The sequence below is a fragment of the Malaclemys terrapin genome, chromosome 25, assembly GCF_027887155.1.
Source record: "Malaclemys terrapin pileata isolate rMalTer1 chromosome 25, rMalTer1.hap1, whole genome shotgun sequence".
NCBI lineage: Eukaryota > Metazoa > Chordata > Testudines > Emydidae > Malaclemys > Malaclemys terrapin.
This window is the reverse complement of record NC_071529.1, coordinates 2,623,705-2,650,211: the sequence shown is the minus strand read 5'-3', so window position 1 is coordinate 2,650,211 and position 26,507 is coordinate 2,623,705. Positions and strand designations below refer to the sequence as shown.

The following is a 26,507-nucleotide window of genomic DNA, read 5'->3' as shown; positions in this document are numbered from 1 at the left end:
GGGAGAGAGACGGGGCCAGGAGGGGCCTGGGGGAAGGGCTGACCCCCTCACCTCAGGGTGGGGACTGCAAGGGCGGTGTCCCACCAGCCCAAATGACCACGGTTACCAAGACAACGGGCTGCCCCCCCACCTCCCCGGCCAACTCAGTAGAGGGCTCAAGTTGTCTGTTCCCCACCTCAGACCTCACGCGTGGTCTGGTACCAGGTGCCCCATGGTGCCACCCTCTGGCCCAGGGAGCTGCAGCCGGTGCTGGACGGGGTGCTCTCGCCCACACCTCTGTGCCCTGGGGCCAGGCCGAGGCGCTGGCTGCACGCTCTGCCAGGGCTAGGGTTACCATACGTCCGGTTTTTCCGGGACATGTCCGGCTTTTCGGCACTCAAACCCCCGTCCAGGGGGAATTGCCAAAAAGCCGAACATGTCCGGGAAAATGCCGGCCAGGCACTTCCCCTCCCGCCGCGGCTCTGCTCCTCCCCGACTCTTCAGCTCTGTTTAAGAGCAGAGCGCTACGGGCTTTGGGCAGCCCCCATACCTCCGGACCCTGCGCCAACAGAGCCCGGGAGGGGAAGTGCCCGGCCGGGGGCGCAGGGTCCGGAGGCATGGGGGCTGCCCGAAGCCGGTAGCACTCGGTCGGTAGCACTCGGGCACTCGGGCAGCCCGGCTCTTAAACAGAGCCGAAGAGTCGGGGAGGAGCAGAGCCGCCGCGGCCGGAGGCTCTGCTCCTCCCCTGACTCTTCAGCTCTGTTTAAGAGCCGAGCGCTACGGGCTTTGGGCAGCCCCCATACCTCTGGACCCTGCGCCGCCGGAGCCCGGGAGGGGAAGTGCCCGGCTGGGGGCGCAGGGTCCGGAGGCAAGGGGGCTGCCCGAAGCCCAAGCGCTACCGGCTTCACAGTTTGCCGGGCAGCCTCCGGACCCTGCGCCCCCGGCTGGGCGCTTCCCCTCCCGGGCTCCAGCTGCACTGGGGAAGCGCCGGCCGGGGGCGCAGGGTCTGGGGGCTGCCCAGCAAACCATGAAGCCGGTAGCGCTCGGGCAGCCCTTTCCGCGTGGCTGGGAGTGGGAGGGAGGAGGGGGCGGAGTTAGGGCGGGGAAGGGGCGGAGTAGGGGCAGGGCTGGGGAAATGGGCGGGGCCAGGACCCCATGGAGGGTCCTCTTTTTTTATTTGTTAAGTATGGTAACCCTAGCCAGGGCACTGTGCCCTGGGTCTGCTCGGCTTGGCTCTCCCCACCCACAGGAGCACCCCGTCACTGCCAGCACGCCCCAGCCCTCGGTGCGGGGCCCCAGCCCCAGGCGGAAGAGTGTGACTCTCAGTGCCTGCTTCGGGCTCTTACTGCCAGGGCCACCATGCCAATCGGTATCTGGGGGGCAGAGTATGGGGGCACCAGCAAGGCGCTGCAGGGCTAACAGAACCAGCCCCCCACAGAGCAAGGGGGCCGCAGGTGGCTCCTCCCACTGGCCGTGGCCCCTCCCCAAGGACGTACCGTGGCGTGTCCGCTGGGCAGCAGTTCAGGCTGGATGCGGTAGGGCATGGCGGAGACGTTGAACCAGGCCTGCGACTGGATGATGAACTGGTCATGGGGCCGCTGTGCGGGAGAGAGCCCCGGGGGGCAGCAGGAATGGCCCAGCACTCACTGGCAGGGCTGTCATGCTGGGGACATGCCCAGTGACTAGCCGTGCCTGTGAGGGGCTGGATGCCCTGCATGGGTGCTTTGGGCACCAGCAGGGCTGGGCTGATCCCAGAGCAGGGGCATGAGGGAGATGTGACAACAGGCTGGACTCCACCGCCCCCCGGCTGGGCCCCACTGCCCTCTGCTCTTCTTTGGGGCCACGAGACCGCAAGGGAAGCAGGGCAGCTGGGCCTCTGTCCATCCAAAGGGAGATGACGGGGCATCTCCAAGCTCCAGCGGACTGCAGCCCAGCATGTCTTGCCCTGCAGGGAGCCTGGACTCCTGGGTTCAGACCCCAGCACAGTTCAGGGGCTGCCCAAACCCACTCAAGTGGAACGCCACGGCCTGTACACACAGGGCCGAAGTCGATGTGCAGTACAGGGGTGCCCTGCTGTGTTCAGACAGCCTGTGCAGTCCTAGGGGGGATGGATGGGTGGGCCTGGGTGGGCCCGCACTTGCCTTGGGCCCCGGTTGGGTGGGCAGGCAGGGGGAACCTCACTCACGCCCCTTGGGGAGGGGGACAGATGGGCAGACGGGGACTCCACTCGCCCTGGGGGGGACGGACGGATGAACAGGTAAGGAGACCCCACTCACCCAGAGGGGACACATGGGTGGGCAGGGGGGACCCCACATACCCCTGAGCGGGGATGGAGCTCTGAGGGCTCTGATCTCAGCACTAATTGAATTTTTGGGTTGGGAACCAAACTGGAAAAAACAGGGGGAACAGGAACTTTGGGTTGAAGTGAAGCTGAAGATTTGGGGGTTTCTGACCAAAATGAGAACTCCCCAACATTTCATTTGGGAAACCCCAACCCCAAATCTCCTCCAGGGCTCCCTGCTGCAGAGCTAGGGGCCAGCCGGCCTCCCGGGATTTCCCTAGAGCTCCTGAGAGGAGCCTGCCAGCTCTGAGAGGCCGGGCATCAGCCAGTGCTCTGGGGGCTGGAGGGCTCCCTGCGCGGAGGTGTGGACCTGGGAATACCAGCAGGTTTCCAAGGGACTCTCGCCTTGGCCTGGTCAAATCTGCACCAGGGTCGACAAAACCTGTCACGTCAGCGAACGGGCGAGTGGCTGGGAAAATTCTGACCGGCCGCATCCCCACCTTCCTGACGCTCTGCATCCACAGGACGGAGTGGACAGTCACCATGGCCCGCTGGTCCCTCTCCAGCATCTCCACCTTGCACAGCACGGCCACACAGGGTTGGCTGCTGCAGTTCTGCCACAAGACAGAGCGAGTCAGCCCTGCGCCCCCACCCCCTGCACCCCTGCGACACCTGCAGGGTTTGGATCCAGAGCCTGGGGGTAGGGGTTGATTTGTCCCCATGTGACGTTACTGACATAACCTGGGACCGTAGAAATCATTGTTGCAACCACTGTTATATATTTGCACCAAATATTGTACAAAGGTTGTCGTATGAGGTGTCTGTGGACAGGTTATGGTTTGCTGATCATGATGATGCTGTCTGTATGCAGGCATCATTTTTGTAATTGAAGTTATGAATATTGACTATGTACTTGTATATCAATGACAGGTTTCAGAGTAACAGCCGTGTTAGTCTGTATCCGCAAAAAGAAGAACAGGAGTACTTGTGGCACCTTAGAGACTAACAAATTTATTAGAGCATAAGCTTTCGTGGACTACAGCCCACTTCTTCGGATGCATCTTATGCTCTAATAAATTTGTTAGTCTCTAAGGTGCCACAAGTACTCCTGTTCTTCTTTTTGCGGATACAGACTAACAGGGCTGCTACTCTGAAACCTGTCATTATGCAAGGCACTGCATTTAGCCGTATGGAGTGGAAATCCATCAACCTCATGAAAAAACTCGTACAGATACAGACTTATGCATCCGAAGAAGTGGGCTGTAGTCCACGAAAGCTTATGCTCTAATAAATGTGTTAGTCTCTAAGGTGCCACAAGTACTCCTGTTCTTCTTTTTGTATATCAATGTGTTTTGATTCTGAAGTAAAGCATTTGGTCAGCTTCCTGAGAAAGGAATTTTCAAGTTAAGTGCCCAATCAAGAAACACTTAACTGACAATAGACCTTGGGAGACTCCAATCCACATAAGAAGTCTTCCTGGGGACATTCAAGATAGCGTGTGGGCAGTGGCTGCCGCCTGTAAAGCACGGAGTCATGCATGGACATGTGACTTGCCCATGTGACTCCAAACTCCATTTTGCTGTAATTTTCCACAGTAAGAACAAAGAGGTGTCCTTACACCTGGAAGAGACTATAAAAAGCTGATGCCTCATCTCTATCTTGTCTTCAATCCTGCTTCGTACTTCTGGAGGGACTTTGCTACAAACTGAAACTTTGAACAAAGAACTGAATGACCCATCCCAGCTGGGGATGTTCCAGAGACTTGATTTGAACCTGCAGTTTATTCCATCACTGCTACAAGCCTGAACCAAGAACTCTGCCATTACTGTATGTAATTGATTCCATTTAACCAATTCTAACTCTCATCTAGATTTTTTTCTTTTTATGAATAAACCTTTAGATTTTAGATTCTAAAGGATTGGCAACAGCATGATTCATGGGTAAGATCTAACTTGTATATTGACCTGGGTCTGGGGCTTGGTCCTTTGGGATGGAGAGAACCTTTTTTCTTTTACTGGGGTATTGGTTTTCATAACCATTCACCCCCGTAGTGAGTGGCACTGATGGTGATACTGGGAACCTGGAGTACTGTATCTAAGAGAATTGCTTGTGTGACTTGTGGTTAGCCAGTGGTGTAAAACCACAGTCCTCTCTGGCTGGTTTCGTTTGCCTTGGGCTGTAACTGCCCTGTTTGAAGCAATTTGTCCTGAACTGGCACTCTCAGTTGGGTCCCACCAGAACCACCCAGCTCCAGAGCAGATGGGGGGGCAGGGCGGGAGAGATGGAAGATGCCGGCCCAGCGTGGGAGCTGGCCTTCGGGTGTGTGGCCGCTCAGGGACCAGACACAGAGCTGTCTCCCTTGATAGCGTAGTCCATGCTGCCCACAGAGTCTGCCTGGTCTCCCAGCCACGCTCTGGCTGCAGGCCCTAAACTGCTATCTGACCTACAGCCCCCCCTAGTGGGGGGATCCCTCCCCACCCCCTTTTGCAGCCACCCTGTGTGTGTATAACAGGGAGGCTAAAGCCCAGGAAGCCACACCCCTGGGGGCACTGCCTTCCCCTCACCAGGGGTTCTCTGCTCCCCCCAGATTGTCTCTGCACAGCACTGGGCCTGGCCAGCACCCACTGGGGCAGGGTCTCCTGTAGGGTTACCATACGTCCGGATTTTCCCGGACATGTCCGGCTTTTTGGGCTCCAAATCCCCGTCCGGGGGGAAAGCCCAAAAAGCTGGACATGTCCGGGAAAATCGGGGGGGCCGGGACGGGGGCCGGGACGGGACGGGGGCTTGGGGGCCGGGACGGGCCGGCGGAGCGGGGCCGGACCGGGCCGGGGGCTCCGGGGCCGGCCGGCGGTGCGGTGCCTGGCTTGGGGGCTCTGGCGGGGCCGGGCCGGGGGCTTGGGGACTCCGGCGGGGGCTCGGGGGCTCCGGCGGGGCCGGGCCCGGGGCTCGGGGACTCCGGCGGGGGCTCGGGGACTCCGGCGGGGCTCGGCCGGGGGCTCCGGCAGTGCCAGGCCGGGCCGGGGGCTCGGGGGACGGGCCGGCGGGGCTGGGGACCGGCAGTGCGGTGCCGGGGGCCGGGCCGGGGACCGCAGTGCTGGGCGGGCTGGGGGTGGTCGGCCGGGGGCCGGCACCCCAGGGCCGGGGCCAGCCTGGGCCGCGCCTCCTCCCCCCACACTCCCCCTTACCTGCTTCAGGCTTCCCGCGACTCAAATGTTCGTGGGAAGCAGGGGAGGGGGCGGAGACTTTGGGGAGGGGGCGGAGTTGGGGCGGGGGCGGGCCCGTGGAGTGTCCTCCTTTGGGAGGCACAAAATATGGTAACCCTAGTCTCCTGGCAGACACCCCCCCTTCTCCTTACCACCAGGGTGGGCTCCCTGAGAGTGGCTGGGCCTGCCTCGGCCTTGTCTGCCTCCCGTCGCTCTCGCCTGTGGGCGGGCTGGTCACTCATGTTGTGGCCAGGGGAGGCCGTTGGTTTCTGGCCCTCCAGCTGGAATGAGAGGGGACACGGCCTCATCTCCACATCCCAATGCCACAGGGATAGGCCCTATGGACCAGCCTCCATATTAAACCAGTCCCCCTCCGCTCCTCCACACCAGCCCAGCACCCCTGGCAGCCTGGGCAGACCCCTCAGACTCTGCCCAGTGGAACCAGTTCTTGGGGAGTTTTGATATTTGGAAATTTCCTTCAAACTGGAAATTGCAAACAAGTTTGCTTAGAAAACACCAACCCTGAATTTCCAAGCCAGACTCTGCTCCCAGGGCCCTGCAGCCCGGAACTGAAACTGACGGGAAAGGATCACAGCTGCTGTTCAGTGGTGAGTAACAAGACTTATGGCCATCTATTTCTGTCAGCAGCTGCCACGCGGCCTGCCCCTGGGCTGGGGACCCCAGGGCTCCCCTGGAGCTGCAGACCTTGGACCGACTGCTTTCCGGGGAAATGCAGCCTCCAACAAATCAGGATTTTCCAACCAAACGCTGCTTCCTCGGAAACCTCCGACCGGCTCCACTCAGGGCTCCCACCCTGCGGCTTGGTGGGGCTGGGCTGGCTCTGCTCCCAGCACAACTGCACGTGGACAGCGCAGCCCCACAGCTCAGCCCCACAGGCTGGCAGCTGGCTGGGATAGCGGGACTGGAGCCGCTTTGCCTGCTGGCACCTGGGAAGATCCCACATCAGAGCCTGGCAGGTGCACTCGGACCACATGTTCCATCTCACCCGTCACCCCCTCCCTTGGGCCCCATGCAGCCTGCGCTGCCCCCAGCTCCCGTCCACTCTTGCTCATGGAGGGACAGGTGCCTGGCAGCAGAGCTGGGATGGCAACGAGGGGCCTTTCTGCTAGTGCTGGAGCTGGCAGAGCCCGGGGCCCATGGCCTGGTAGCAGCCCCCCACCCCCCTGCCGGTGCAACAGATCCCCGCTCCTACCTCCAGAGGGTTGAGTCCTGTGGGGCTGGAGCAGTTGATCCTCCCCTCTGTGTTGAGCTCCATCATGTACAGCAAGAAGTCACCCTGGAACTGGTTCGGGAACTCCACCCGCAGCTCTGCTTGGCTCACGGTGCCAGGGCCCTGGTTGTGGAGCTTGGGGACGGGAGGGGAAGAGAGGGGAGTAATGCTGGGTGGGAGTGGGGGGGCGCCACACTGGAGGGAGGCATCGGGAGGAAGGTGGGAGACAGGAGTTGGGGGGTTGTCTCCTGGTTCTCTAACAGGAGTTAGGGGGCGTCTACACTGTAAACCAGCCCTGGCAGCGAGTCTCAGGCTCCCGCTGGGGGGCTACATGTAATCGCTGTTCCAGACCCCTAAGCATTTCCGTTGCCCTCTTCTGAACCTTGTCCAATTCCAAGATTTTTTTTCGAGATGGGGCGAGCACATCTGCACGCCGTGTTCCAGGTGTGGGCATCCCATGGATTATATCGAGGCAATAGGACATCGGGTGATTAACAACCCGCTAGCAAGGGGAGCCAGCTTATCAGCTGGGGGCTGTTAACCCGGAGGAGGAAGGCGGGGCTGGAAGCCCAGGGCCCCAGCGAGGTGACTCCTCCCTCCCCCCCACCTGAGCCTAGGAGGACGCTGAAGCTTGGGAAAAGCCTGATGGGGCTGGGATGTGACACTGTACATAAGTGCTGGGGGGGGGGAGGGCGGCTTGCAACAAGACAGCCAGGGAGAGTGGGCACACCCGGGCCACCTCCCCAGTACTGGCAGTGCCGAATGGAGCATGTGAGGGCAGTATGGAACAGAGCGCGTGTGTGGGGGCGTACCTGTGTGTGTGCGTACCAGTGCAGGTGCATGCACATGTGTGGGGGTACACGTGTTTGTGTACCAGCGTGTATGGGTGTGGGTGTACCGGAGCATGTGTGGGTGCACTAGCATGTGTAGGTGTACCAGCATGTGTGCAAGGGGGTGGGGGGAGAGGGAAGTGTACCAGTATTCACAGGTGTGTGTGTGTGTACCAGTGCACATGTGTGGGGATCCACACGTGTCAGTGTACAGTGGGTGTGCATGGGGCTATGTGTGTGGATGTGTACCTGTGTGTGTGTGTGACTGTACCAGCGTGTGTGCAGGATGTACACAGATGTGCGTGTACCAGCGCGTGTGCAGGGGGGTGCCCAGGTGGGAGTGTACCAGCGCGTGTGCAGGGGGGTGCCCAGGTGGGAGTGTACCAGCGCGTGTGCAGGGGGGTGCCCAGGTGGGAGTGTACCAGCGCGTGTGCAGAGGGTGCCCAGGTGGGGGCGTACCAGCGCCTGTGCAGGGGGGTGCCCAGGTGGGGGCGTACCAGCGCGTGTGCAGAGGGTTGCCCAGGTGGGGGCGTACCAGCGCGTGTGCAGAGGGTGCCCAGGTGGGAGCATACCAGCGCGTGTGCAGGGGGGTGCCCAGGTGGGGGTGTACCAGTGCATGTGAGGAGGGGGTGCCCAGGTGGGCACGTACCAGCACATGTGTGGGGGTGTATGTGTGCAGGAGGCTGATATGTGGTCTCCGGGAGCTGTGCTGACCACTGTTTGATCAGCCCCATTCCGAGCTGGCGCGGTGGGGCACAGGGGTGCCAGGGCCCCGCTGCCCAGGCCCAGCCTTGCCGTCTGCTCCCCTGGGCCATGCATGTGCTTCCCCGGCGCCCGCTGCCTAGTGCAGCCCCCAGGCTCCTTGTGCCACCCAGGACGGGTGCTTGGAGAGCCTCCCAGCCAGAGGAGCCCGGCGCAGGGCCCTCCACCCCGCGATGCTCCCAAGCGACACCAGGAACCAGCTGGGGAGGGACAGAATTCCCCCCGAGCCATGGCAGAGGGCCTTGCTGTGAAACATCTGTGGGGGGGGAGAGAGCAGGACTAGGGGGCTCATTGCCCAGCTCCGGGTGAGGGAAGGAGGCCAAGCCCGCCCTGTGGCCCCCTGCGCTGTGGGGCCATACCTGATAGACGTGCTCCACCCTGGGCCCGTGGTCCTCCAGCCGGCGGCTGCCCTCCACCAGTTCCCAGCCTGCCACTGGCAGCACCATGGTGGCTGGCAGCGAATTCCTGTGGGAGCCAAGGTGGGCAGGCTGAGGGTTCCCACTTTCGAGCGCGGGGGTCAGCTGCAGGGTCGGGCTGGCCCCAGGCTCTGCAGGGCTCGCGGAGCAGAGCTGCTGCGCCCCACAGAGGGAGGCCACGTGGCGCTAACCCCACCCTGCCAGAGGTGCAGTCAGAGGGCACGAGGTGGCATTGAGTGGTGTGACTGGGCACTGAGCCAGTACCAGCCATGGTCACTGCCCGACCCCACCCCACTCGGGATCCCAGCCGTGCCAGGGAACCCCCCCAAGGGCACCAGACCCGCTCTGCCCATCCCCCGGGCTCACAGCCCCCTCACCCTCGCAGGTCCAGCAGCGCGGCGACCTTGATGGGGATCTGCACCCGCTCCACGTTGCTGTGGGGGCTGCGGCTATTCTTGCTGCGGTCAAAGGGGAAAAGCCAGGTCAGCCGCAGCGCCCGGCGGGGCCCTGCTGGGACAGAGCCGGGCAGAGGCGACTGGTGCGAGGGGCTACAGCAGGGGACAGGAACTCCTGGAGCCTCTTCAGGGCTAGTGGCTAGAGCAGGGAACTGGGCCCCAGGACTCCTGGGTCCCATTCCTGCTTCCACTCCTGTGCAACCTGGGGCTGCCAGTTCCCGGGAAGGCTAATTCGGTAACGTTCCCAAAGTGCTTTGAGATCCAAAGACAGGGCCAGCCGCGCCCTAGGCCTTCGCCACTGCTCTGGGCTGGGGCAGGCCGGTAGTGGGGCGGGAGCTGGGGCCCCTGCCCGGGCTCTGCCCCAGAGTGACCAATGGGTGGGCTGAAAGGAGCATCCCAGGCCGGCCAGCAGGGCCCGGGGGTGGCTCAGGGAGCCGGGCACTTGACAGGCCGCTACAGGGGGGAGGGGGCATCTCCATCACCTCCACAGCTGCAGCTGGAACTCGATGGTGTCACCAGCGTCCTCCAGGTTACTGATGCTGAGTGCCACGTCCACAGCGATCTGCGGGGAGAGGGGAGCTGGTGTCTGCCCGGCCAGAGGGCATGGGCAGGGCTCCTCGGCCGGGGGGCCCAGGCAAAGCCCCTTCCCAGCTCCGGGCACCACCGTGCTGCGGTACCTCCATCACCAACGGACAGCGCAAAGCGTCCAGGAGCTGGTGAGCACAGGCATGTCCTGCCAGGGGCCCCTCACCCAAGGGAAGGGCAGCCCGGAGGCGGCGCATGGGGGGGGAGGAAAGGCCCCTACCTTGGTCCCGCTCTTCATGGGGTTCCCCAGCTCGCAGATCACCACACGTGTCTCGTTCTCCTTCTTGAGGTTACAGATCAACTTCTCCAGCCCCTACGGCCGGGGTACAGAGGCAGGGGGTTACCATGGGGGCAGCGGGGAGAGGCTGGGGGCAGGAAGCGGAGGACTTTCACTGTGGGGGGAGGAGGGGGCTGGATGGGGCCCGGACACACACGCATGGGAGCTCCCCATCCCAGACCCGCTCTGAACCAGCATTCACTGCAGGATAACAACCTCCCACTGCAACCAGCTAAGGGAGTGACCCCGGAGCAGAGGTCAAGGCTGTAGGTCCAGGGTTCAAACCCCGTTGACGACACAGGGCAGACGATGCAATGGCAGAGCGATGGAGACCACAGAGGGACTGTGACTGCAACTGCAGCAGGGTGTCACCGGGGGCCCCATGGAAAGCTCTGGGGTGGCCCCCTTCCACCTGCTGGGGAAGGGGACCCCTTTGCCCTGCAGCGGGGGAAAGGTGCCAGCACCGCAGTGCCTTCTGGGAGCCCGTCCAGCCCTGCCCGTACCTGGACATTGCTGGTGGCTTTCTGATAGTGGGCGTCGCGTGGCAGCTGCAGCCGCAGCTCGGCCTCGAAGGCGCCTTCGCCCGCATTGGTGGCGTCGGCCAGGATGTGAACCACGTTCTCGGCCCCGATGAACAGCTGGGCCACGGGCCTGAGAGATGGAGGGAAGGAGTCTGAGTCCTGGCCCGACCCAGAGGAATCCAGGGCTTGGCCAATAGGAGCCGCCTACACTGTGTATCGGCCGGGGAAGCTGTCCGAAAGTGGACCACGGCCAATGGGGAACAAGCCCTTGTGAGCCCTAGGGATCGGCAGGTCAGCTCGGGCCATCAGTCCCGTGTCCTGCCAGCACCAGCAGCCAGTGCCAGCCGAATCCCCCCATGCACTGAATGCTGCAGCACGCCAGGGAAAGAAATTCCTTCCTGACCCCCAGCCCAGTGGCCTGAGGATGGACCTGGCTTCAGCCCAAGTTGTGCTTACGTGTGGGCGGCAAGCTGTAGCTTTGGGATGCAGACGTTGTCCTCGCCGCAGTCCAGCACGATTCTTGTCTGGGGTCAAGCAGAACACAAAGCAAGAGCAGTTCTTCAGCCTCACAGCCAGTGACGCCATGGGGCACCAGCCCTGGCACCGCTCTGCCCCAGAGAGCCCAGCAGGGAGAGGAAAGGCTGAGGGCAGGGCGGGACTGAGGGGCACCAGCAGAGCTGGGGGCAGGGGTCTGTGGGTCATAGTTATGGGGCACTGGCAGATCTGTGGGGTGAGGAGGAGCCCGGGGCTGGGATGGCAGGGGCTACAGGCTGGGATTGAGGGGCACTGGCAGATCTGTGGGGTGGGGGAAGCCCAGGGCTGGGATATCTGGGGGCTGCGGGTAAAGGTTGAGGGGCACCAGCAGAGCTGTGGGGCGAGCCCCTGGAGGGGACAGCAGGGGCTGCAGGACAGGAACATGGGGGGAGCCGAGGGCTGGGATAGTTAGGGGGCATTGGGCTGGCACACCTGCTCCTGAACCACCGTCTGCCCGTAGAGCACCAGTCCCAGCTCCTCGGTGCCCAGCCCAGCTGCCAGGCTCAGCGCCAGGCTCACGACGATGGGGCTCAGCTTGTCCTTGAAATCAGCCTCGTCCTGGGGTGGAGGGGAGAGGAGAGCGATGAGGCAGGGCTGGGTGCCCGCACCCCCCGCCCCACAGGTCTCAGCCCGGGCACACTGTGAATCCTTCCCGCTAGGACCAAGGGCGGCTGCCCTGGCCCAGCCTGAGCCCACGGGACAGAGACGTGACCAAATGGGAATGTTTGGTAATATTTCTGTCCCCCCGACACGTGCCTCGGTTTCCCCTGTAGGCTGCGGGGTGCCTGAGGGGAGCAGGCGTATGATGCTCTCAGAGCAGACAGATGTAGGGGGCGTCACCCCACCCAGCTGGAGCGAAGAGTCACTAAGGAGCTGGCTGAAACTGACCTGGATCCGCATGGGGGTCAGAGCGCCAGTGCCCGCACTAGGGGTGCCTGCCCAGAGTCTCTTGGCAGGCCATGGGGCACAGCCCAGGCTGGGACTGGAGCTGTAGGGGCCGGGTGTGCAGGTCAGAGCTGGAGCCCATCAAGGGGTCACTGCTAGTGCCGTGCTCTGGGACGACCCACCCAGCCGAGGCTTAAACCCCGGCTCTGTGCCCCGGCCCTGGGGCGTCCCGGGCTGGGCCTAGGCGACCAATCACCCTGATGGGCCCATAACCCCCAGCTGGGGCGCGCTGGCCCCAAGGCGCAGCAGCGTCGCTGCCAGGAACCCGGCTCAGCCGGACCCGCGGGCACAACTCGGGGCTGCAGGAGGCCGGGCCCAGGGGCTCAGTGGCCAAGGCCAAGCGGGACCAGGGGCTGGCACCTAAAGGGGGGTTGTGTAAGATCTGGGGTGTGGCCCTGAGAAGTGGATCAGCCAGGAGCCACCCTGGGGTGCCCGCAGGGACCCTGACTATGGAGCAGCCCCCGCCCTGAGCCCCCCGTACCCGCAGGTAGGCTGTGAGATTCTGGCAGGTGAGTGGCGCCTCCCTCGATAGCTGCAGCTCCAGTCTGAGGCCCGCCTGGTGTGTCTGCAGCTCCCAGACCCTTCGCCCCGACGTGGGCTTCAGCCGGTCCAGCTGCAGGTCAGCGGCCAGCCCTGGGGAGCAGAGGGTCAGCAGGGGAGGGGAGGCTGCGGTGCCCCTCATCACCAAGCTCCCAGCCCCAGTGCCCATGCTGCCCTCTGAGTCACACAGCCCTGGCACCCACGCCACCGTCCCTGGCTCTGGCCCCCTGGCACTGGTACCCATGCTGCCCCCTCACTGCAATCTGCAGTGCCCACACCAACCCATGCCACTATCCCTGGTGCACACGCCGGCCTCCTGGCTATACCGCTGTGACATTGCACTCCATGTTTTATGGAAATATGCTTATCAGTGTGAATATGATGCAACTGGAATAGGTTTCATGCAAAAGGCCTCTTGTAAGGTATCATTACAAAGGTTATAAATTACTGAATATATTCCTCCTATTTGTATGCATGATCAGTCTTGTATCTGAAGCTAGAAATATGAAGTATTACTCTGAGGTCCTATTGTAACTATGCAAAGTGTGGGCCATTAATGGTGGTTTAGAATCTTGATGGCTCCCATTGACTAGGACAACTGATTGTAAATGGTTTATTTACCTTCACGCCTTCCTGTGTGTGTGGGCCAGCCCATGGGGAATGGAGACTAGGGGATCTTACAATGACATGTGACCATGTCACCTGATAATAAAATCCATCTTAAATCTGGTACATTTTCATTAGGAGGGGTGGGGACCCATAGAGACAAAAGATTCCAGCCTTGTGCCAAAGCTATAAAGGGGGTGGACAGGACAAAGGGGGCTGCCAGTCATGAGAAAACCCCTGCTTACCACCTGAGATGTCTGCTGGAACTAACAAGGACTGTACCAGGGGAAAGGATTGGGCCCAGACTAGGAGGAAGTCTAGTCTGTGAAAGAAGCTTGGAACATCTCTGAGGGTGAGATTTACCTGTACTCAGTTTCTTAAATTGTCCACCCTCTATAACACTGATAGAGAGATATGCACAGCTGTTTGCTCCCCTGGGTATGAATGAGGAGGTTACTCACCCTGTGCAGTAACTGACGTTCTTCGAGATGAGTGTCCCTGTGGGTGCTCCACTCCAGGTGTTGGTGCGTTCCTGCGCCTTTGCTCGGAGATTTTTGCAGCAGTACTCATAGCAGCTACGCATGCTCAGAGGCTGCCCCCCGCTGTGAGTCTAGGTTGATAGTATGCATGCGTGGCCGGTCTCCTCAGTTCCTTCTCTACAACGGAGGCCCCCCAACTCCGAAGTAGAGGGGAGGAGGGTGGGTAGTGGAGCACCCACAGGGACACTCATCTTGAAGAACGTCAGTTACTGCACAGGGTGAGTAACCTCCTCTTCTTCTTCGAGAGATGTCCCTGTGGGTGCTCCACTCCAGGTGACTTAAAAGCCGTGTATCTTAAGGAGGTAGGGACTTCGGATCTGATAGGAACGCCGTGGATAATACAGCCCTGCCCAAACGTATGTCAGATAGAGGGCCTTGAGTAAGGGCATAGTGTTTAACAAATGTGTGCTCAGAGGACCAGGTGGCTGCTTTACAAATATCAGCCAGGGGAACTTTGCATAAGAATGCTACAGAGGCAGCCAGAGATCTAGTGGAGTGTGTTCTGATGCCGTCTGGAGGTGTAACCTTCTTCATCTGATAGCACAACCGGATGCAGGGCCGGCTTTAGCAAGAGCGGGGCCCGATTCCTGGGGGCGGGGCTTGCTGCAAGCCCCGCCCCCAGGACCCGAGCCACGCCGTGCCACCGGGGGGGGCCCCGAGCCGAGCCGACCCGCGGCGCCAGGGGTGGCCGGGGGGGCCCCGAGCCGAGCCGCGCTGCCGGGGGGGCCGGGGGGGGCCCCGAGCCGCGCCGCAGGGGGGACGGGGGGGACCCGAGCCGAGCCGCAGGGGGGCCGGGGGGGACCCGAGCCGAGCCGCGCCGCCGGGGGGGCCCCGAGCCCCGCCGCGCCGCCGGGGGGGCCGGGGGGGCCCCGAGCCGAGCGGCCGGGGGGGCCCCGAGCCGCGCCGCCGGGGGGGCCGGGGGGGCCCCGAGCCGAGCCACAGGGGGGGCCGGGGGGGCCCCGAGCCGAGCGGCCGGGGGGGCCCCGAGCCCAGCCGCGCCGCAGGGGGGCCAGGGGGCCCCGAGCCGAGCCGCGCCGCAGGGGGGGCGGGGGGGACCTGAGCCCAGCCGCGCCGCGCCGCAGGGGGCCCCGAGCCGAGCCGCGCCGCAGGGGGGCCGGGGGGGACCTGAGCCCAGCCGCGCCACGCCGCAGGGGGGCCGGGGGGGGACCCGAGCCGCGCCGCGGGGGGGGATGGGGGGGCCCGAGCTGCGGGGACTGGGCTGGAGCCGGGCCACGGGGGCCGTGCTGGGGCCTGCGGGAACGGGCCGCGCCTCCCCGGAGCCCTTCTCCCGCCCCCACCCCAGCTTACCTTGTGCTGCCGGCCGGCCGGCCCCTGCTGCTTAGTCTCAGACTTCAGGGGAGGGGGCGGGGCGTGCAGGGCAGGGGAGGAGGGGGAAGTGGGCGGGGTGAACAGCTGCAGCGCGGGGCCCTCTTGGCGCGGGGCCCAATTCAGCCGAATCGGCTGAATCGGCCTAAAGCCGGCCCTGACCGGATGCACTGGGAAATCCAGTTCGAAAGTCTCTGGGTAGAAATAGGCGTACCTTTGGAGCGCTCCGCAATGGAGACAAAAAGTCTGGAAGAAGTTCTAAAAGGTTTGGTTCTATCCAAATAGAAGGACAAGGCTCTGCGTACATCTAGTGTATGCATTGAGGCTTCCAACGAGTTCACGTGTGGTTTCGGAAAAAAAGTCGGTAGGTGTATTGGCTCATTAATGTGGAATGACGAGTGCACCTTTGGAAGAAATTTGGGGTGTAATCTGAGGGTAACCTTGTCTTTAAAAAATAGCGTATATGGTGGGTCTGCCATAAGAGCTGCTATTTCTCCTGCCCGTCTGGCAGAGGTAATTGCCACTAGAAATGCTGTTTTCATCGAGAGGTGTAAAAGGAAGCACGTGGCTAGGGGTTCAAATGGTTGTTGAGTTAGGCAAGACAGTACTAGATGAAGGTCCCAAGGGGTGGCAGGTGGTTTAATGTCTGGGTATTGGGTTTGTAGTCCCTTGAGGAAAACGCTTAGTGATAGAATGAGCAAAGACAGACGTGTCATCAATTCTGTCGTGAAAAGTTGTAGTAGCAGCTAAATGGACCCTGATGGAGCTGAAAGAAAGGCCGGATTGCTTAAGGCCCAATAGATAGTCAAGTATGAGCGAAAGAGATACCGACGTGGGACAAAGGTGTTTAGCGGAACACCAATGTGTGAATCGTTTCCACTTTTGAAGATAGGTCGTGCGAGTAGATTGTGTTCTGCTATGTAGGAGCGCCCTTTGAACTTGTTCAGAGCAATCTAATTCGCTTTGGGAAAACCATGTAGGAACCAGGCTTTGAGGTGAAGCATGGACAGGTTGGGGTGGAGAAAGCGGCCGTGTTGTTGTGATAGGAGGTTCGGAATGAGAGGCAGGGAGATTGGTGGTTGAATCGACATTCTGGTGAGGAACGGAAACCACGGTTGTCTGGGCCATGACGGGGCAATGAGGATCACCTTGGCTCGGTCTGTTCGTATTTTTATCAGGACCCTGTTGAGAACTGGTATCGGGGGAAACGCATAGAGTAGGTTTCGGTGCCTGAGGTCATGAATGCATCTCCCAGGGAATGTTTGCCCAGTCCTGCTCTGGAGCAGAAATTGGGACATTTCTTGTTTTTTGTAGTTGCAAAAAGATCTATTGTTGGGTAACCCCAAGTGCTGAATACGTTGTGAATGGTTTTCTCGTCTATCTCCCACTCGTGGTCCCATGGGAAGCGTCTGCTTAGTTCGTCCGCTGTGGTGTTCATTACCCCGGGAAGATAGGCAGCTGATACCCGGATGTTGTTCGCAATGCACCAATTCCAGAGCTTCATAGCCTCTGTGCACAGCGAATGGGATCGAGCTCCTCCTGCCTATTTACATAAAACATGCATGCAATGTTGTCTGTCATTATGCGTACGTGATGATGCTTGATTAGTGGCAGGAAGTGACGGCACGCATTGCGAATAGCTCGAAGTTCTAGGACATTTATGTGCAGGGAGGTCTCGGTTGACGACCATAGCCCCTGTACTGTTTGGTGAGACATGTGTGCATCCCAGCCTGTCAGAGATGCATCGGTGGTCAGGATGAGTGATGGAGCCTGCTGAAGAAACGTGACTCCAGAGCAGAGGTTGGAGTGAACGGTCCACCAGTGTAGAGAATCTTTGACTCGGACAGGTAGGGAGAGAGTCTTGTTTAGAGAGTGCACATTCGGTCTGTAAACCGTGGCCAACCACGCTTGGAAGCACCTCATGTAGAGGCGTGCATTCTGGATGACAAAAGTGCACGAGGCCATGTGACCTAGTATTTGTAGGCAGTCTCGGGCAGTCACCTGGGGACTGTTGCGAATTATTGTGGCCAGTTGGCTTATGGAGTTGAAGCGATTGGGTGGGAGAGATGCCAACCCCGTCCGGGAGTCGAGGTCTGCTCCTATGAACTCCAGGTGCTGGGTGGGGCGTAATGTGGATTTGTTTTTGTTTATTTGTAGGCCGAGAGATAGGAAACAATCGACGGTGAGCCGCGTGAACCGGAGAGCCTCGTCGAACGTTGAGGCTTTGAGGAGGCAATCATCGAGGTAAGGGAATACTATAACCCCTTGTTTCCTGAGGTAGGCAGTGACTACGGCTAGGAGCTTGGAAAAGACACGGGGGGCTGTGGACAGTCCGAAGGGGAATACCCTGTATTGAAAATATGTCGAGCCGAGGGTAAATCGAAGGAAGCGTGTGTGGGCCGGATGTATAGTGACATGGAAATAGGCATCTTGTAGGTCGAGGGCAGAAAACCAATCGCCCTGCTCCAGCGCTGGGATTATGGTGGTGAGGGTAACCATCTTGAACTTTTGCTTTTTGACAAATTTGTTGAGCAGCCTGAGGTCAAGGATTGGTCGCCATCCCCCATTTTTCTTTTCTGTTAAGAAATAATGGGAGTAAAAATCCTTCCCTTTGTGTCGTTCTGGCACAATTTCTACTGCTCCCAGATGAAGGAGATGTTGCACTTCTTGGAGGAGTAGCTGCTCGTGAGAAGGGTCCCTGAAGAGGGACGGGGAGGGTGGGTGGGTGAGAGGCAAGGAGAGGAAGGGGATGGCGTATCCAATTGTAACTACCTCTATGACCCACCTGTCGGAGATAATGTTCTTCCATTGGTGGGAGAATGGTCGTAGGCGGTGTCCAAAGATCGGTGTGTTGGCTGAAGTGGGAACGCTGTTTTCTAAACCCTTGACCAAGGCTTCAGATCTGCCTATTAGTTGGAGGGGGTTGAGGTGCCCCTGCAGAACTGGGACCACGGCGCTGGAATCTTGGTCTTTGACGTTGTTGTTGTTCCTGCGGTCTATGGGAATGTTGTGTAAATGCGGGATAGCGTGGACGGTGGTATGGTTGGTATTTATATTGCCGTCTTCTGGTCATAGGTGTCTGGAGACCTAAAGACCGGAGGGTTGCCCTTGAGTCCTTCATTGAATGAAGCACGTCGTTCGTGGTAGAAGCAAAAAAGTTTGTCACTGTCGAAGGGAAGATCTTCAATGGTGCTCTGAACTTCTCGAGGAAAAAAAGAGGAGGAGAGCCATGAACCCCGTCGCATGACTACTGCTGTAGCGGTCGATCTTGCTGCAGTGTTGGCTACATCGAGGGCCGCTTGAAGAGCGGTGCGTGATATGCTTTGTCCCTCGGAAACCAGAGCTGTGAACTGTTGTTTTTTCTGTTCTGGAACGTCATCAATAAAATCCATGAATTTATTATAGTTTTTGTGGTCGTATTTTGCCAGGACTGCAGTATAATTAGCTATATGAAATTGTAGGGTCGAGGATGCATATACTTTACGACCAAAGAGGTCCAAGCGTTTGCTGTCCTTGTTGGCTGGGGCGGAACGGGAATACTGTTGTTTAGCCCTCAGGTTCGCGGCGTCTACTACCAATGAGTTTGGTGCCGGGTGGGTAAAAAGGAATTCAGAACCCTTTGGAGGAATAAAGTACTTCCTGTCCGCTTGTTTACAGGTAGGTGGGCTTGTCGCTGGAGTCTGCCAGATGGACTTAGCGGGTTCTAAAAGGGCTGCGTTAATTGGTAATGCCACCCTAGAGGAAGAAGGGGGCTGTAGGATGTCTGTTAGCTCATGCTGTTGTTCAGTGACTACCTCCAAGTTAATTCTCAAGTCACTGGCAACTCTTTTAAAGAGGTCCTGGAATTTTGCATAGTCATCCGATGGTGTTGGAGGAAGGGGAAGTAAGGCTTCTTCAGGTGTTAGCTCCGGCTCTGCTGGAATCGGAGCAGGGCTGGGTTTATCCTGGAAGTGTGACTGTGCTGCCAGGTGTCTCGTGTCACTGGCATATTCGTCAGGGGGCGGCGCTGGATCGATGTTGCGCCTGGTCAAGTGGCCATGGCGCACGTATTTCCGAGGGTCCGATGCCCATGGTGTCCAGTATTGCCATGGTGGCAGGTAGGGCATAGGTGGTGCCATCCAGGGGTTCACCCCCCAGGAGGCAGGGTCCTGAGAGTGGGATGAGGTAGTTTTCTTATAACCTCTATTGTCTGGGAGTGGGAGTCTTGATATGGAGAAAAAACTCCCTGTGGATCAGTTTCCTCCTCACTGGAGGAAAACTGCTCAGATCCTGACTCGGGCATTGGAGAAGAACAGGCATTCATCAGGGGAGACTGCAGGATAGGTGATACCAGGAGATCTGCTGTCTGAGTAAATTGAAATGGTGAGGCTCCTGCGTGAGGTGAAAGCTGAGCAGGGGGAGGCTGCCGTGCGGGAGCATTCCTCTGAGCAGGGGTTTTGCCTGTGACCTCCCTGTCAGACTGCACCGCGGGGGTCGGTGCCGCGGTTGGTGCCGGGCGGGCAACACCGTGTCCGTCGCGGTGCCGAACGGTGCCGTCCCTGAGGCAGGCAACTGGAAGCCTGATGCCTCGGCACCGGAGCCTCGCGCCGCCGCCGCAGACTCAGGCGGCTTTCGCGCGGTTCCTGAGGAGCCTGGCTCATGGAAGTTGCTGAGGCGAGGAAACACCGGCAGGGAGACCGTTGATCTGCCTGGAGAAACCTAGTGCCTCATAACCTTCTTTGGTGAAGAAGGCTTTTCAGTTTTTTTGAGGCGGGGGGGCTGTGGCAGGTAGCGGAGCCGGATTCAGTGCCTGGGTCTGAAACTGACCCGATAGACTTTTGCAGGAAGAGCAGTTTAAGTCTAAGCTCCCTGTCCTTCCGTGCCCTGGAACTGAGTTTACAGCAGTGGGCACATTTTTGGGGAATGTGAGCTTCCCCCAAACATTTTATACACTTGGAGTGGCCATCTGATAGCGGGATAGCTTCCTTGCATGTAGCACAGCGCTTGAAGCCTGTGGAGCCCGGCATGGCCGAAGCGGCCGCGGCTGACAGAAATTTTTTTTTTTTTGGTAACAGATAAACGAGGTAATTAACTACACTAACAAAGAACTGACAACAAACTAGTTACTAAAAGGGTAATTGTAGCAAGAGTGAGGGATTTCCTAACGAGTCTGCTGAGCTCCATCTCAGGCCGGGGATGGTAGAGAAGGAACTGGGGAGACCGGCCACGCATGCGTACTATCAACCTAGACTCACAGCGGGGGGCAGCCTCTGAGCATGCGTGGCCGCTATGAGTACCGCTGCAAAAATCTCCGAGCAAAGGCGCAGGGACGCACCAACACCTGGAGTGGAGCACCCACAGGGACATCTCTCGAAGAAGAACACTTATTCTCGGTTTATTAATAAGCAAAAGTGATTTTATTAAGTATAAAAAGTAGGATTTAAGTGGTTTCAAGTAATAACGGACCGAACAAAGTAAGTCACCAAGCAAAATAAAGCAAAAACACACAAGTCTACACCTAGGTGAATCTAGGGCCCAAAGGCCTGGGCAGAGCTCTCCCTATGCCAATTGTAGACTTGTGTGGTTTTGCTTTATTTTGCTTGGTGACTTACTTTGTTCAGTCTGTTATTACTTGAAACCACTTAAATCCTACTTTTTATACTTAATAAAATCACTTTTGCTTATTAATAAACCGAGAATAAGTGATTCGTACCCGGGGGAGCAAACAGCTGTGCATATCTCTCTATCAGTGTTATAGAGGGTAGACAATTTAGGAGTTTACCCTGTACAGAATAAAACGGATTTATTGGGGGTTTGGATCCCATTGGGGACTGGGTGTCTGGGTGCTGGAGACAAGTAACCTGCAGAGCACTTTTTGGTTAAAGTCTGCAGCTTTGGGGGCATGGACCAGACCCTGGGTCTGACTCACAGCAGGCTGCTGTGTGTGGCTCAACAAGACAAGGTTCTGGAGTCCCGAGCTGGCAGGGAAAATGGGCTCAGAGGTAATTTCAGCACATCACATGACAGTCCCAAGGGGATCTCTGTGACCGAACCCATCACAATGGCTCCCTGGCTCCTGGCTATACCGCCCCCTGGCCCCCAGCCCTGCTGCCACCTCACTCCTGGCCATGCTTCCCCCCTGGCCCCCAGCCCCACCACCCCCTGGCCATGCTATCCCCTTGGCGCCCAGTCCTGCTGTCCCCCTGGTTTCTGGCCATGCCACTCCCTGCCCCTGCCCACCCTGCCCTCCTGGCCCCAGCCCCACCGCTCTCTGGCGCCTGGCCATGCTGCCCCCCCCCCCCCACTGGCACTCACTTATTCTCTCCGGGAGGCTCTTCCCCTTGATGCCCACGCACAGCTGGATGGGGAAACTGTGGGGGAACGACACAGGCTGGTGAGGGCTTTGCCCGGCATTTGTGGGGGGAAAGGCCCAGGAGAAGGAGACAGCAGTTCCCCACTCCAGCCCTGCGCCCACCCAGAACACGCCCCCCCCATGTCCCTTTGCTCACCAGCTGACAAGGGTCCTGTGGGCAGTGCAGGTCTTCTCCTCAGGGTTCAGCACATCTGGCACTAACAGCTGGCTACTGGCCACCACCACGGGCTGGGCTCTGTGGGCACCATCAAGCCAGTCAAACCCAGGCGAATGGCGCTGGCTCTGTAATATCAGGGCCAGCAGGCAGGGAGGGGGCAACGCCATCCCTGGGGTAAGCAAGAGGGACGCCTGGGGTCAGAGCTGGGCCCAGCCCAGCCATGAGGAGCAACAACCCCAGGGCCTGAAGCCTGACCAGTCGGAGAAGCTCCGCGGGCAGGCAGCAGCAGCAGCAGGCTGTTATCCCCAGGGCAAGGGCGGCAGGCAGGGAGGAGGGGCTGGGTATGTGCCAGCCACCTCCCCCACAGCTGGGAACCCAGGCACTGGGGGGCAGCTGCTTGGTGGCAGGACAGAGTCTGTGCTGGGCACCACGCTATTGACCCCTCCCAGATCCAACCGGGCTTCGGGCCCCGATCCTGGTGTCCTGGGGGCAGCAGCCCCTCCTGACTTCAGTGCTGCGGGCTCTAGGTGCAGCTCATGTGCACAGAGAAGCACCCAGGACCAGGGCCCCTGGGCACTCACCCACCCCCTGCCCAGCCAGCCCCGGGCACTCACCTGTACACAGCCACCTTGCTGGCGCCGAACGCCCCAACCAGCACATCTGGGGGCACAAGTCAAGGGTCACACTGGGCTTCACGGAGCGGGCACAGGATCCCGCGGCTCAGCTGTGTGGCAAAGCTGCCAGCCAGAGCCAGGGCGGGGAGCCAGGGCTCCAGCCAGCCAGGGGGGCACCCGCCTAGAGGGCCCAGAGAGCCGCACCCTGCTAGGGAAGGGTGTTCAGCATTTCTCAGGGGACAGCACCCAGCATGGAGTGACCTAGGAGGAGCGGGCAGTGGCCGACATGGGAGGGGGGCCCAGGGGGCAGCGGCTGGCACGGGAGGGGGGACCCAGGGGGCAGCACCAGGCATGGGAGGGGGGAGCCCAGGGGGGGCCATGGGGCAGGGGGGAAGTGCCTGGCACGGGAGGGGGGGCCCAGGGAGCAGCAGCCAGCACGGGAGGGAGGGCGCAGAGGACCAGGGGCAGCGCCCTGCACAGGAAGGGGGTCCAGGGAGAGGTGGAGGCCGAGCCCTCTTCCCCACACACTCATCTCTCTCCCCGAAGGGTCCAGGCCATGGGTCCTGGCCAGCTCCAGGCCTGTGACCCTGGCGGGCCGGGGGTGGCTGTGAGGATGGCCGTACCTGGGTACCCGTTGGCGTCGATGTCGGTGGCGCCGCGCACGGAGAAGCCGAAGGCGGCACGGCCGGGGAAGGGGCTCTCCAGGACCTGCGAGGCCGGCGTGCGGAGCCCCTCGCTGTACCCTCTGAAGATGAGCACACGGCCGCTCCCGACAAACGGAGCCCCCACCGCCACGTCTGAGGGGACAGGACAGCAGAGCCCGCGAGCCGGGCCCCGGCCAGAGCAGCTGAGCCTCGGGCACCAGTTGCTCCTCATCCCCGGGGGCAGGATCCCACCCACTGAGGCAGGGACCGGGCCCCAGACGTTACACACTGACGAGAAGGGGACCCAGAGCTCGGAGGGTCGAGTCTAGGGGTCAGAGTGGGGGCTGGGAGCCAGGATGCCAGGGTTCTATCCCCGGCTCTGGGAGAGGAGTTGGGACTAGTGGTTAGAGCTGGGGGCAGCGGGGGACTGAGCGTCAGGACTGTTCCTGGCTCTGCTACTTTGTGGGGCTATGAGCAATTCGTCGCTTTGCCTCAGTTTCCCCAGCTATATAGCTGGACTCAGAGCTCTTCCGCCCCACGAGCACTTTGAGACCTGGGGCTCGGCCTTCCCAGGGCTGCCTCCCAGCCTTCCAGTGACTGTCCCACGGAGGCTGTGGGTCACTCCCTCACCACTGGGGCACACCTCCCAGGTGCCCTGCCCCAGACCCAGCCAGTGGGGGAGGTCTCTGAGCCAACCCAAAGCCCCCTGCCCTGAGCACTAGCAGACTGACACGCGGGGAGTTACCGACGTAGCCGTCCTGGTCCAGATCCCCCGCAGGAGCGATGGCTGTGCCGAAGCGGCCGTAGACCTCGGTGCCGGTCATGGTCTGCCAGGGGTGTCTGTAGGGGTGGGGACCCCGGTGCTGCAGGTACAGGTAGATGCACCCCACCTCATAGAGCTTGCGGTCGGAGCGGTGCTCCATGTAGAGCGGCGCTCCCACCAAGATGTCGTCCTTCCTGGTGGCAAAGGGGGCAGATGGCAGAGGGAGGCACCCGGCTCGTCTGGGCTCCCGTCCCCGTCAGGCCGCGGGGGCCGACGGAATGAAAGGATGATCCCACGGGGGGGGGGGGGGGGGGCGAAGGAATGCTGGGATGGGAGCAGCCCCTGCCCCCCCGGGTGCAGCATCCCCTGCAGGAGGGACGCATTGGGCCATTGTGGCTAACACTAGTCGGTGCCCCGTGGCTGATGCTCCTGGACACGGACACGCCCTGAGCTCTGTCCGTCCGTCTGTCCATCCCCAGTCCCCTCAGGGCCCAGGCTCCCCCCGGGCTGACACGGGCCTTGTGCTGGGGGCTGGGGTTCCCCCCTCGGCTCAGCTTTGCCCCACTCCTGTCCCCTACCCCTGCTTGCCTGGTGCCAGGCTCTGCCAGCCGCAGTGCAGGCTGGTGGGCACCAGATGGCAGCAGAAGCCAACGTGGGGGGATGTGGGGAGACAAACCAGGCTGGCTGGGGAGCCCAGAGCACAGGCCAGGAGGAGGAGCAGCACCTACAGGGACCCAGCCCCCTCCTCAGGGCACCGTGACTGCCCCATGGATTCACCAGCTGCACAATCCACACCCAGCACGTCAGCGGGGCCTGGGCAGAGGGGACCCTGGGAGCTCTTAGCCGTGCCCCCAGCCCTTGGCGCTGACGAGGGCTCTGGCCCCACAGGGCTGTACCACGAGCACGGGTAAAGCGGAGCATGGAGGCTCCTGGAGGTGATGGAGCCCAGCAGCCCCGGCACCCCCCAGCGTGAGCCCGGCTCTCCCTTGCCCTGCCAGTGCCCAGGATGGGAGGCCTGAGTGAAGGGGCCTCGCCGCCCCCCCAGGCAGTGGTTGGGGACAGACGTGGGCACTTGGGCTCAGTGCCCCAGCTGCCAAGCCAGTGCCAACCTCCTCCTTACCCATCGCCATTTACATCAGCAACAGCCACCGTGTGACCAAAGTACGATGCCACCTGGAAGACATGCGGGGGGGGAGGGAGGGGGATGAGGACAGGGGCTGCGCTGGGCTGGCCAATGCCTGTCAACCCCGACCCGCAGCCCCTGCTCACCCAGCCCTGGGCTCCCCCCGAGCTCTGCCAGTGCCCCTCACTCCCGACCCACAGCCCCTGCTATCCCAGCCCTGCCGGTGCCCCTCACTCCCGACCCACAGCCCCTGCTATCCCAGCCCTGCCGGTGCCCCTCACTCCCGACTCACAGCCCCTGCTATCCCAGCCCTGGGCTCCCCCCGAGCTCTGCCAGTGCCCCTCACTCCCGACCCACAGCCCCTGCTATCCCAGCCCTGGGCTCCCCACACTCTGCCGGTGCCCCTCACTCCCGACCCACAGCCCCTGCTATCCCAGCCCTGGGCCTCTCTTGCTCAGAGACTGGTAACTAAGGCCAAACTTTTCGAAGTGGCCACTGCTTTGGGAGCCCGAGAGTTTGTGGAGGCCAGTGGGAGACCCCTGTGCTGGGAGTGGGGTCCTTGGAGGCTGGCTCTCCCTTGGCTGGGGCGGGGCAGGGGAACGTGAAGGGGGGAGGAGTGATGGGGGTATTGCGGAGTTGGGGGAAGGGGGTAGATGTGGGGGCAGGGGCTGTGGGAGGGAGGCAGGTACCTGCTCACTCTGGATGCTCTGTACCAGCACCAGAGACTTCCTAGCGCTGAAGATCTCAACCTGCCGTGGGGAGAAACAAATCAGCCAGGAGAGAGATGGGGGCTGCTCCCGCCATGTCTCCCTGGCCAGCAACCTCCCCTGGGGCCTGTTCCCGTGAGGAGGAGCTGGGAGCCCAGCATAGGGGGTGGCCCACTGGGGTGCTTGGTGTGGAGGGGTCTCTGGGAGCCCCACAGCTGTAGGGAGGAACCTGCCCCCCCCCCATACACAACCTGGAGCACATGATGCCACCTGCAGGACACGGAGAGAATTACATACATGAGGGCAGGGCCATGAGCAGCCCATGGCCGTTCTGCTCCCCCGGCCGGACACAGCCGGGGGGGGGGACGCCCCATGCTGAGCAGCTCACCCCGATGGTGCCCCCCGATACTCACCACCCCCAAGGTCATACTCTTGTTGGGGACGCCCACAACATACTCTGCGAAGGAAACACAAGAGTCCCCGCGACCCCGCGGGCAGAGGGTGCTGAACCGCTGGCACAGTGTGCCCGTCCCAAAGCCAGCCCCCCCCCCAGACCCCAGTGAGGGACCTGAAGGGGACAGGCAGGGGGCAGAGGGCACAGGAACAGGTGCTACCCCTCTCTGGGAAGGGCTGCACTGGCTGGCTCTGCCAGACCCTGTAACCTGTGTGGCTCGGGCTCTGCCAGGCTCTGGGGGCATCGCACAGACGGTGCCTGCCTGGACAGCCCTTGCCTATGCAGCGACCAGGGCAGCAGGCAGCCAGGTGCATGGGGTGCTCTAGGCAAGGCTGGGGAGCCCCCAGCCCTTGGGGAGGAGGGTAGAATCGGATCCAGCCCCAGGACTGGAGGACTGTGCCCAGCTGGAAGGGAGAAGCAGGTGGGCAGGTCTGGCAGGCAGGGACTCTGGGGCGGGGGAGCCCGGTGGGCAGGGACTCTGAGGCAGGGAAGCCCGGTGGGCAGAGGACTTGGGTGTGGGGGAGCCCAGTGGGCATGGGCTCCCTGGCTGCAAGCCATTTCTGAGGGCAGAGGCCCTGTTTGCCCGGGGGTGGCAGCTGGCGAGGAGCCCCTCACCCTCCCTGCTCCCAGCCCTGTGCCCCGGGGGCAGGCAGGGGTGGGGAG

The 26,507-nt window shown here is 61.1% G+C and overlaps 1 protein-coding gene across 2 annotated transcripts in view; it reads right to left on the bottom strand.

The window, feature by feature from the left end:
* ITGA2B (integrin subunit alpha 2b) overlaps positions 1–26,507 on the bottom strand; it is a 43,693-nt gene that overhangs the window by 7,558 nt on the left and 9,628 nt on the right. For both annotated transcript variants that reach the window (XM_054014732.1, XM_054014733.1), the window contains exons 9-28: positions 25,804–25,847; positions 25,373–25,432; positions 24,681–24,733; positions 23,543–23,754; positions 22,777–22,950; positions 22,154–22,199; positions 21,519–21,617; positions 21,325–21,380; positions 12,501–12,652; positions 11,507–11,632; positions 10,997–11,064; positions 10,523–10,670; positions 9,963–10,055; positions 9,640–9,719; positions 9,080–9,160; positions 8,646–8,751; positions 6,677–6,829; positions 5,616–5,744; positions 2,761–2,874; positions 1,476–1,577 (exon numbers count right to left, since the gene is read on the bottom strand). In XM_054014732.1, the coding sequence (XP_053870707.1) occupies positions 1,476–1,577; positions 2,761–2,874; positions 5,616–5,744; positions 6,677–6,829; positions 8,646–8,751; positions 9,080–9,160; positions 9,640–9,719; positions 9,963–10,055; positions 10,523–10,670; positions 10,997–11,064; positions 11,507–11,632; positions 12,501–12,652; positions 21,325–21,380; positions 21,519–21,617; positions 22,154–22,199; positions 22,777–22,950; positions 23,543–23,754; positions 24,681–24,733; positions 25,373–25,432; positions 25,804–25,847 (2,096 nt within the window). The remainder of the gene's footprint in view (positions 1–1,475; positions 1,578–2,760; positions 2,875–5,615; positions 5,745–6,676; positions 6,830–8,645; positions 8,752–9,079; positions 9,161–9,639; positions 9,720–9,962; positions 10,056–10,522; positions 10,671–10,996; positions 11,065–11,506; positions 11,633–12,500; positions 12,653–21,324; positions 21,381–21,518; positions 21,618–22,153; positions 22,200–22,776; positions 22,951–23,542; positions 23,755–24,680; positions 24,734–25,372; positions 25,433–25,803; positions 25,848–26,507) is intronic.